General features: G+C 43.1%; 1 protein-coding gene across 1 annotated transcript; it reads left to right on the forward strand.

Moving 5' to 3' along the window:
* The first annotated feature begins 8,854 nt into the window (after positions 1–8,854).
* Positions 8,855–10,569, forward strand: LOC101761291 (alpha-amylase isozyme 3C). Its single transcript, XM_004956959.2, has 3 exons — positions 8,855–8,985; positions 9,104–10,042; positions 10,132–10,569. Exons 1-3 carry the CDS (start codon positions 8,893–8,895, stop codon positions 10,411–10,413), a joined length of 1,314 nt encoding a protein of 437 aa, XP_004957016.1. The 5' UTR covers positions 8,855–8,892; the 3' UTR covers positions 10,414–10,569.
* The last annotated feature ends 464 nt before the right edge of the window (positions 10,570–11,033 follow it).

The following is an 11,033-nucleotide window of genomic DNA, read 5'->3' on the forward strand; positions in this document are numbered from 1 at the left end:
TTACGTGAACCTGGGAATTTCTGTAACCTCTTTAAGCACGGCAACAAAGATGATTATGATGAAGCAACTATTGAAGATTAAAGTGTGGATCTAGTAGAGATTTGGGATTGGGAAGAAGAGGAGACTCAGCCATGAACAGGAAGATGGGGAAAAGTTCTGGATCGATCTGTCTCTCGATCCTTCTCTGCCTCTATCTATTTACTCTTGTTATTTTACATCTTAGTCCTTGTATTACAACTATTTTCCAAATACACATACCAACACTCCCACTCAAGATGGGGCGAATATACCTAGACCCATCTTGCTACAAAATGCAGAAAATATCTTTTGAGGTAATCCTTTGGTCAAAATGTCCGCCATTTTTCAAATACACATACCAACACTCCCACTCAAGATGGGACGAATATATCATATAGACCCATCTTGCTACAAAATGCAGAAAATATCTTTTGAGGTAATCCTTTGGTCAAAATGTCTGCCACTTGACTAGCTGATTTTACATAAGGCAAGCAAATTATTCCTCCATCCAACTTCTCCTTAATAAAATGGCGATCGATCTCGATATGCTTAGTTCTATCATGATGAACCGGATTGTTGGCAATATCAATAGTTGCTTTGTTATCACAGTATAGCATTAGGGGCTTGTGCTTAAACAATTTGAACTTTGTCAAGAAGAGGATTTGCAGCTATAAGAGCTCACATACACCATGAGCCATAGCACGAAATTCAGCCTCAGCAATAGAACGTGCTACAACAGTCTGCTTCTTACTTCGCCAAGCAACTAGATTACCTCCAACAAACGTACCATGTCCAGAGTTTGAACGTCTATCATCTAAAGATCCAGCCCAATCAGCATTAGTGTAACACTCAACTTGTAAATTTCCTTGGTGAGTGTATAGGAGTCCCCTCCCTGGACAACTATTAAGATACCTAAAAATGCGATAAACAACACCCATATGAGAAGATTTTGGATCCTGCATAAATTGGCTCACAACACTTACTGCAAAGGCAATATATGGATGAGTGTGAGAGAGATATATAAGCCTTCCAACAAGTCTTTGATATGGCTCTCGATCCACGGGAGTCCCTGCATCTGCATCTTTACTTACGCGGTGATTTTGCTCAATAGGTGTGGCTGCAGGATGACATCCAAGCATACCTGTCTCCTTTAGTAGATCCAAAATATATTTTCTTTGTGAGAGAAACACCCCCCTTTGGTCCTTGGGAGATTTCAATTCCAACAAAATATTTCAATTGACCTAAATCCTTTACTTCAAATTCTTGTGTAAGATACTTTTTCAGATTAGAAATCTCAGAAGAATCAATCCCGGTAATCACAATATCATCCACATACACTATTAGGATTGCTATTTCACATGTACCATGTTTATAGAATAGTGTATGATCAGCATTGCTTTGAAGATAGCCTCTTTTAAGCATTGATTGTCTAAAACGATCAAACAAAGCCCTTGGAGATTGCTTCAGTCCATATAGAGATCGATGTAACCGAAGCACCTTTCCGTTCATTTGACTTGTTTCAAAACCAAGTGGTATATGCATATATACCTCCTCATGTAGATCACCATGAAGGAAAGCACTTTTTACATCCATCTGATATATATCCCATTCCAAGTTGACAACACAAGATATAAGCATCCTCACTTAATTCTTCTTGGCAACAGGTGCAAAAGTCTCATCATAGTCAATCCCATAAGTTTGAGTGTATCCTTTTGCCACAAGACGGGCTTTGTACCTTTCAACCTTCCCCTCAGGTGTATGTTAATGGTGAAAACCCACTTGCACCCAACAGGTTGCTTACCTAGTGGTAGATCCACAAGCTCCCAAGTTCTATTCTCCTCCAAAGCTCTCATCTCTTCCAGCATTGCCTCCTTCCACTTAGGATCCTCTTTTAGCTAATTTCTAGTTTGTGGGTATGGATACAGAATCTAGAGAGGCAACAAAGCTCTAAAAGGATGGACTACAACTCTCATAGGAAATGAAATTGGAAATGTCATGTTTGTAACCAACACAATCTGTAATACGTGCTGGAATATTGGAAGATCTTGTTGGATTTCTTAAAGCTATAGGTTGATCATTTTCAGGAGAAAGCTGAGTAGACACTTGATTATCTCCTTGCTCTAGAATGGTAGATGGAGCATTAGGACTAAGAGAGTGTGAGTTGGTGCCTAAGTCCTTATGCATAACAAACTCTTCATTTTGAGAAGGCAAAGTACTCTGTATATCTCCATGGCAAGAATTATTACCCCCACTCTTAGTATTGTTATTAATTTCCTCCCCCTGACTATGAACCGAATTATCCTCTTAGGAACCAACTGAAGGAGGAACAAGAACAAAGCCCATATGATACCTTTATTGTTACTATCCCCCTCTTGGTTTCCTTCAGGTGGAGAAAGAGTAATTCCAGTATCATTGGTTAGCTCATAATAAGGTTCATATTCACGAAATGTCACATCCATACTTACAAAGAAACGATGTTCAGATGGATACCAACAACGATAACCTTTCTGAGTAGGAGAGTAACCAACAAACACACATTTAACAGAACGAGGGTCAAGTTTTCTGACATCATTTCTGTAGTCGCGAACAAAACAAACACATCCAAAGACCTTTGGAGCAACAACAAATTCATTCGAATTCAAAAGTAACTCGGCAGAAGATTTATAATCAGGAACTCAAAGAGGCATGTGCTTAATTAAATATGTTGCAGTCTTCACTGCTTCCTCCAAAGAAACTTAGGAACATTTATTGTAAACATAAGAGAACGAGCAACCTCAAGTAAATGCCTATTTTTCCGTTCAGCATCACCATTCTACTCTGGAGTGTTAACACATGTTGTTTGATTTTCAATACCATTAGAAATAAGGAACTGTTCAAACTCCTCATTAACGTACTCCGTACCATTGTCTGAGCGTAAGACCTTAATAGTTTTGCCAACCTTATTTTTAATGAGGGCATACAAATCTTTAAAAACAACAAAAACATCACTTTGGTGTTTCAACAGATAAAGCCAAGTATACCTACTAAATCCATCAATAAAAGTCACAAACCATCTATGTCTAGAAATAGAGTGTACCTCACATGGTCCCACAAACATCAGAATGAATCACATCAAATGGTTTATTACTTCTTAGACCCAAACTAGGATAGGGAACTCTTGTATATTTAGCAAACTCACATGCATCACATATTAGAGATTCCCTAGGACATGCATTAAAAAGTGAAGGATAACTATGAAACATAGCAGTAAAAGAGGGGTATCAAAGCCTGCGGTGAAGTAATAATAGTTCTTGACATAGATACATCTTGGATGCAAAAGCAATTTCATTACTCCCTTCATCTAGATAATAGAGTCCATTATGCATGGTCCCAGTCCCAAGAATTTTCCCTATCCCTAGCTCCTAAAAAGCACAATGAGAAGGATCAAACCAACCTTTACAATTGAGGGATTTTGTGATAGTGCTAACCGATAATAAGTTAATAGGAAAATCAGGAACATGCAAAAATGGTGATAAGAATAGGGTTTTGTGCATCAGATGGATCCACGTCTTGTTATAGGAACCATGGATCCATCTGCTACACGCACCTTATCCTTACCTGAACAAGGAGTATTGGAAGTGAAAAGATTGGATGCTCCTGTCATATGGTTAGTAGCTCCAGAATCAATAATCCAAGATTTATGTCTGTAGGCTTGAACAGATTTTATACCTTGGGAAGTAGCATGGTAACTGGAATTAGTAGAGGAACCTTGAGTGGAAGACAAGTCTTCAAAGAGCTTGAGCTTGGAGTTGTATTTCTCAAGAGCTTGAGCATCTTTCACTTGAAACTCTTTTTCAGATGCAATATGATTAGCTCGATTCCAGTTAGCACCTCGAACTCCCCCAGTTGAGATTTCCCCCCCCCCCTTTTTCCACCCAGATGGAAAACCATGCCGCTTAAAACACTTCTCTATGGTATGCCTCTTATCACCACAATGATTAAAATCACTTTGCTGGATGGAATATGGTATGCCTCTTATCACCACAATGATCACAAATCACTTTGCTGGATGGAAAGCCATGCAATTTAAAGCACCTCTCTATGGGGTGCCCCTTATCACCACAATGATCACAAATGACTTTATTTCTTTCTTGGTCCCCTCGGGAAATAGATGTGCTGCTCTTATTTATAGATAAGGCAGACCTAGCATCAACTACTTTATTATCATCCACTTTGGGATGTGATAGTCTGGTTTCCTCTTCTATGATGCTGGAAATTATCTCATCAAGAGTAGGCCATTTAGACTTGGAGAAGATAAGCTGCTGGCAGAGGTCAAACTCTTGATTCAAACCATCAAGAAAATGTGTGCTCACAAATGATTCGAACCATGTATGATGAATAGCCATGTCCTTCTGATCAATCGGCTCAAATGAATGATAATAATGTAATTCTCTATATAGTCTTTTCATTTCACCAGGATACTCAGTCACTGATTTTGTGCCTTGCTTCAAATGCAACAACTCATGCATGATACGAGCAGCTTGCATCTTGTTAGATTTACCTGCAAATTGATTCCATAGAGCACCCCCACACTTCTGCTACATTAGCCATAGTTTCTGACATGTTCTCCGACTATTGGTTACATACTACCCAACAGCCACACAACCACTTTGTCATTGATCTATTTAGTCTAGGCATCCATTTCACCCTTAACATCACCTTCATCAGAGATCAATAACCTCTCATATCCATGAGAGCTCAAAATTAATCAAGCATGTCAAGCCCAACTCATATAGCTTTCTTGTCCCTGTAACTTTATGGGATTCGGCTCAAGAGCACATTCAACAACCTCTAAAACTACCTTAGGTTGTTCTATAATTTTGCTCAGAATCTCACATAATTTCCCCAAGCTAGAATCACTTTCCTTCTCTCCACTACTACCCATGTTTCACAACCGTTCAGCACTATCAACAATGAGACAAAAAAAAACAAATTGGCAACACCTTCTTGGAAGCTTGGTGCCACTTGAGTGAATACTCCAACCTGGGAGTTGTTGCTTGCTTGTACTCACGTATAGGCGCTCAAGTGCCAAGCCACTCGAAAGCCACCAAACAAGAGGGCACAACAGGATGACGAAGAGAACAAGCAGCAGTAGGCTAGCAGAGCAACGAACCTCTCCAATCCAGAGGGTAGCAGTAGTGACCGCACGACGGGCGGCTACCGCAACAGCTCAATTCACCCACAAGAAACTACAATCGGAGCAGCAACACAGGAAATCGAGTCCACGACAACGGCATGGACGGAAGATCAAAGGATTAACCCGCTCTTGATACCATATTGAAGATTAAAGGGTGGATGTAGTAGAGATTTGGGATTGTGGAAGAAGAGGAGACTCAGCCATGAACAAGAAGATGGGGAAAAGTTCTGGATCGATCTGTCTCTCGATCTTTCTCTGTCTCTATTTATTTACTCTTGGTATTTTACACCTTAGTCCTTGTATTACATCTATTTTTCAAATACACACACCAACAACTATTCGTAATGTTTGAGGCTTATTTATTGGGCTACGCAAAGTTTGTTCCTTCTTCATTGTAATGAACCCTTCCAGCCCTGATGACTTGGCACAAGTTGTCAGTGTAATGCAAAGTTTGTTCCTTCTTCATTGTAATGATGGAAAAATGGCCCATGGAGAGGCCCATTTAATGCAATCCCAATGTAAGAGTGCAGTGGCATTCAATAGTCCCATACTGCTAGTTTGAATTGGTGGAAGCCAACTTAAATAGGACAACACTCTCACTTCTCTGAATACGTAATTGAATGAGAGAATGGGGCTTAGGTTATATAACGCACGCGTGTGCGCGTATTCGCGTTCCTTTTCACGCAACCAACCGCGTGACTTGTGACCTGCGACGCAGCGAGCGTCCAAGCCAAGTTGGTGTAACCTTTTTACCGTTTGTGTGTAATCTTTTGACAACAGTCATTAGAGGTGATAAACACATAGTCAAGTTAACTGGGCAATTACTACTACCAATTAGTGGGGCAATTTTATAATAGAAACGGTTAGCAGTGGGCAGCCATCTTCTCTATAAAAGAGTCCTGGAGAGGTCCACGAAGATACAAGCGAGACACCCACGAACTCCCTCTCTTCTCTCCTTTTCCATCTAGTGATTCGTGTTGTGACACTGAGCTGCTGAATCTTGTTGGCTCTTCTCCTTGGTGTGTACCGAGGAGGAGGGTGAGCGATATCTCCGAGCCGTTGCCATCGGGAAGCCTGCACGAGGTGCGGCAATAAGGTTTCTAGGTAGCGCAACTGCGTGATCGCTCGAGTCGATCAACTACGTTATGCGTTGCCTCATCTTCGATCTGCATTGCATCATGTAACCCTGCAATGTGTCTACATGAGGACGGAGCGCTGATATGTAAGTCCCTAGATTGGTTTCTTATAGAGTTGTAGGTTACACAAGATTTAGAGTGGTTATACACCTTTCATGGGTTACATGATGTTTTGTCTTGTTACGTCTGCTTTGCATATGCTTTTTTTACATACCAATTACATGCATATGTTAATGGTTACGAATCTAGAATTGGGTTACATAGTAGTAGCAATGAGTTACGTATTATGCCTAATGTTTATATCTGGTAGAATTAAATGCATATTTCCAACAATCCAGAAACCTTACCTATGTGTTTACTCTAATTCAGCAATGGCTGGTGCTTCGGATGCAATGAAACCTGAGAGGTTTGCTGGTGGTAACTTCTGTTGATGGTAGACTAGAGTCAAATTTTGGCTCATGTCTATGGGACTGTGGTGGGTGATCCATCCAGTGATGCCATTCACAGTTGAACAGACCATAGCTTTCCCAGGTGCAAGTGACACTGCACTCGTATGTTAATGGCTACGATTGTCTGTTTGAATTTAGAATTGGGTTACCTAGCAGTAGCAATGAGTTACGTAATATGCCTCATCTTTATATCTGGTAGAATTAAACGCATATTTTCCAGCATCTGTCACCTTTACAGCCACCTCATGGTGAGCAAATAAATCCAAGCAATGGTGTTGTTGGCATCATCAACATAAAGTGAGTAGGCACACTGACTAGCTCGGATTGCTGGTGTTTTGGTTCTTGATTGGATCGAGAGGAAAGCCTAGGCATAATTGAGGAGCTGGACGATGCCGAGCCATTGGTTCGAGTTGGCTTGCATCAAGCCAGCTAGAGTCGCATAGGTGATCTGGACAATAAACTCGATGGGTGCGTCATCGTGAGTGAGGCACTTGAAGAACAAGATGTGGAGTTGGGCCAACGGCCAATTGATGCGGTGGGGCAATATATGCCCGAGACTGGAGACTCCAGGGCCACGCACAATTAGGAGAGCAGTAGGCTTCAATCGAACAAGGCGAGCATGCTATAGACGACGACCAGCTGTCCACGAGTGGAGGGGTAACGGGGAGGCGCCGGTGATCGGGAATGGTGACGCTAGCCTTTTGGGTTCGGCAGCACTAAAGAATCTTGGCGGCCCGTGGTGTTACTTTCGTGGTGGCAGAGTCAACTGAATTTTGGCCATGTATATTTTCCAACAAACGTGTCAGGAATTTTTTTTCCCTCATCGCAAGGCACATGCACATTTGATAGTAAAATATGAAATGTGGTGTCCCATGGGCATTCCTATTATTTTTTCCAAACAATTTTAGAAGTAAAAGATTTTGTAAAAGTATAAAAATAATAGATGAATTAAATTATGAATTAAGAAAAAATCAAAGATCCTAGTGAGCTAAGCAAACAACAGAATTAAATTACCAGTTTAGCTCATTTGGCTTCAACATTGAATTAACTGAATAAGAGTATGTGCCAAATGGATATAAACAAATATGTATACTTTTAGTAGAAACAAGCTAAGCATATATGCAGTTGATTTCAAGGTATTGTACCGAAAATGACCTAAATAAATTACGCATGTAAAATCTAAATCATAATAGCCAAATTTATATTTAGAAAAATAAGAGTCTATATGGAATGCAATATGGAAACAAACCTAAGTGACGCCAGCAATGAAAGGAGGGATCTGTAGTAGTACAAATTGAAGTAAAATATAACCTTCACTTTCCCTTTTTTTTGCTATTATTTCCTTCCCCTTTTTGCTATTATTTCCAGTATTTGCACAAACTGAGGGACACTAAAAATAATTAGTTTGCAGATAGTACGTGGAAGCCTAATCATGGAAAGAAGATATATGCAGCCGTGTTCGATCAATTTGTTAACGAAAAATATAAATTATGTATTGACCAATTTTAATCTGTAGTATCTTGGATAGGGAATTCTAAAAAGGTTAAAACAACACTAGCCGTGCTATTTGCACGAGCAATGCTTGTTAACATCATTGGAATGAAAGTGGTTTCAAATGAAGAACCAACGACACTAAAGTTCTGTTCCACAACATACAAATTCTTAGGTTAAAACCTGATCAAAGGTACGAAGTTTGAGAAACAAAACCTGTGCTCGCCTTATAAAAAAGATGGACCAATCATTTATAGAATTTAAAAATCAAGCAAGCAATTGCTGTTGGCAGAAAGAATTTCTACTCGTTCGCCGCGTCCCTGCACTAAACGCGACCCAAGCATGTGTGTGTGTATACGACTCATAACTCACGGCTCACGCAGTCACGAACCTTTTTATCCCGTTTTTAATGTGCCACGGCAGCATTTGCACTTTTCCCATCAACGATATGCCGTTGCTCTCGTTTGAAGCAACAGAGCTTATCCGTTACACAATTTGACGATCCACTGGGCCAAACGGCCGCCGGATCCATCCTATAAATTCCCATGCACGGCCATGGTGCTCCACACACAGCCAGGTAAGTATACAAGTCTCAGTCTCACAGGCACTCGAGCGAGCAGAGATGGCGAAGCACTCGGCTGCCATGTGCAGCCTCCTCATGCTCGTGTTGCTCGGCTTGGGCTCCCAGCTAGCCCAATCCCAGGTCCTCTTCCAGGTGTGCGTCCTCCCTTTCTCCCAGCTACTCTTCTGCGTACTGGCACTACGCGCCATCTTGAGCTTCGAGCAGAGCTCTGAACTTGAATAATGATGTTGCTGGCTTGGTGCATATGCAGGGGTTCAACTGGGAGTCGTGGAAGAAGCAAGGCGGATGGTACAACTTCCTCCGGGGCCGGGTGGACGACATCGCCGCGACGGGGGCCACGCACGTCTGGCTCCCGCCGCCGTCGCACTCGGTGGCGCCGCAGGGGTACATGCCGGGCCGGCTCTACGACCTGGACGCGTCCAAGTACGGCACCCACGCCGAGCTCAAGTCGCTCATCGCGGCGTTCCACGCCAAGGGCATCCAGTGCGTCGCCGACATCGTCATCAATCACCGCTGCGCCGACTACAAGGACAGCCGCGGCATCTACTGCGTCTTCGAGGGCGGCACGCCGGACAGCCGCCTTGACTGGGGCCCTGACATGATCTGCAGCGACGACACTCAGTACTCCAACGGCCGCGGCCACCGCGACACCGGGGCTGACTTCGGCGCTGCACCCGACATCGACCACCTCAACCCGCGCGTCCAACAGGAGCTCGCCGACTGGCTCAACTGGCTCAAGACCGATCTGGGCTTCGACGGCTGGCGCCTCGACTTCGCCAAGGGCTACTCTGCCGCCGTCGCCAAGGTGTACGTCGACAACACCGCCCCAACCTTCGTCGTCGCCGAGATATGGAGCTCCCTGCAGTACGACGGCAACGGCGAGCCGTCCAGCATCCAGGACAAAGACCGGCAGGAGCTGGTGAACTGGGCGCAGGCTGTGGGCGGCCCTGCCGCGGCGTTCGATTTCACCACCAAGGGCGTGCTGCAGGCGGCCGTCCAGGGCGAGCTGTGGCGGATGAAGGACGGCAATGGCAAGGCCCCCGGGATGATCGGTTGGTTGCCGGAGAAGGCGGTCACCTTCGTCGACAATCACGACACAGGCTCCACCCAGAACTCATGGCCTTTCCCCTCCGACAAGGTCATGCAAGGCTACGCCTACATCCTCACACACCCTGGAACTCCCTGCATCGTAAGTCCTCAGCTGCATCACCGGTTCACCACAATAAGCTCGATCCGGCAAACTACCACTGTGTCACTCACTTTTCTGTATGTATTCAGTTCTACGACCATGTTTTCGATTGGAACCTCAAGCAGGAGATCAGCACCCTGTCTACGGTGAGGTCAAGAAACGGGATCCATGCCGGAAGCAAGCTGGACATCCTTGCCGCTGATGGGGATCTCTACGTTGCCAAGATCGACGACAAGGTTATCGTGAAGATCGGATCACGGTACGATGTTGGGAACCTGATCCCCTCGGACTTCCACCTCATTGCCCATGGCAACAACTACTGCGTTTGGGAGAAGACTGGTCTGAGAGTTCCAACAGGGCGGCACCACTAGACCCATCGGAATCGGAATCCCTGAATGTATTCATTTTTTCAGGTCCATTTGAGCCCGAAAAAGGAATTTAATTGACATTAAATAACCTGAATACGATTGTACTATGCTTCTTGCAACTATTTATTTATTAAAAGAAGATTATAATGTTTGGATTCATTACGTGAACCTGGGAATTTCTGTAACCTCTTTAAGCACGGCAACAAAGATGATTATGATGAAGCAACTATTGAAGATTAAAGTGTGGATCTAGTAGAGATTTGGGATTGGGAAGAAGAGGAGACTCAGCCATGAACAGGAAGATGGGGAAAAGTTCTGGATCGATCTGTCTCTCGATCCTTCTCTGCCTCTATCTATTTACTCTTGTTATTTTACATCTTAGTCCTTGTATTACAACTATTTTCCAAATACACATACCAACACTCCCACTTAAGATGGGGCGAATATACCTAGACCCATCTTGCTACAAAATGCAGAAAATATCTTTTGAGGTAATCCTTTGGTCAAAATGTCCGCCATTTTTCAAATACACATACCAACACTCCCACTCAAGATGGGGCGAATATATCATATAGACCCATCTTGCTAGAAAATGCAGAAAATATCTTTTGAGGTAATCCTTT

This window comes from Setaria italica, chromosome II (assembly GCF_000263155.2).
Source record: "Setaria italica strain Yugu1 chromosome II, Setaria_italica_v2.0, whole genome shotgun sequence".
Lineage (NCBI taxonomy): Eukaryota > Viridiplantae > Streptophyta > Magnoliopsida > Poales > Poaceae > Setaria > Setaria italica.

What these genes read in the sequence shown, in the direction of transcription:
- LOC101761291 (XM_004956959.2), top strand. Translation starts at nt 8,893, where the DNA reads ATGGCGAAGCACTCGGCTGCCATGTGCAGCCTCCTCATGCTCGTGTTG. An exon ending in AATCCCAGGTCCTCTTCCAG is followed by an intron (nt 8,986 to 9,103) that starts GTGTGCGTCCTC and finishes GTGCATATGCAG; the next exon opens with GGGTTCAACTGGGAGTCGTG. An exon ending in ACCCTGGAACTCCCTGCATC is followed by an intron (nt 10,043 to 10,131) that starts GTAAGTCCTCAG and finishes GTATGTATTCAG; the next exon opens with TTCTACGACCATGTTTTCGA.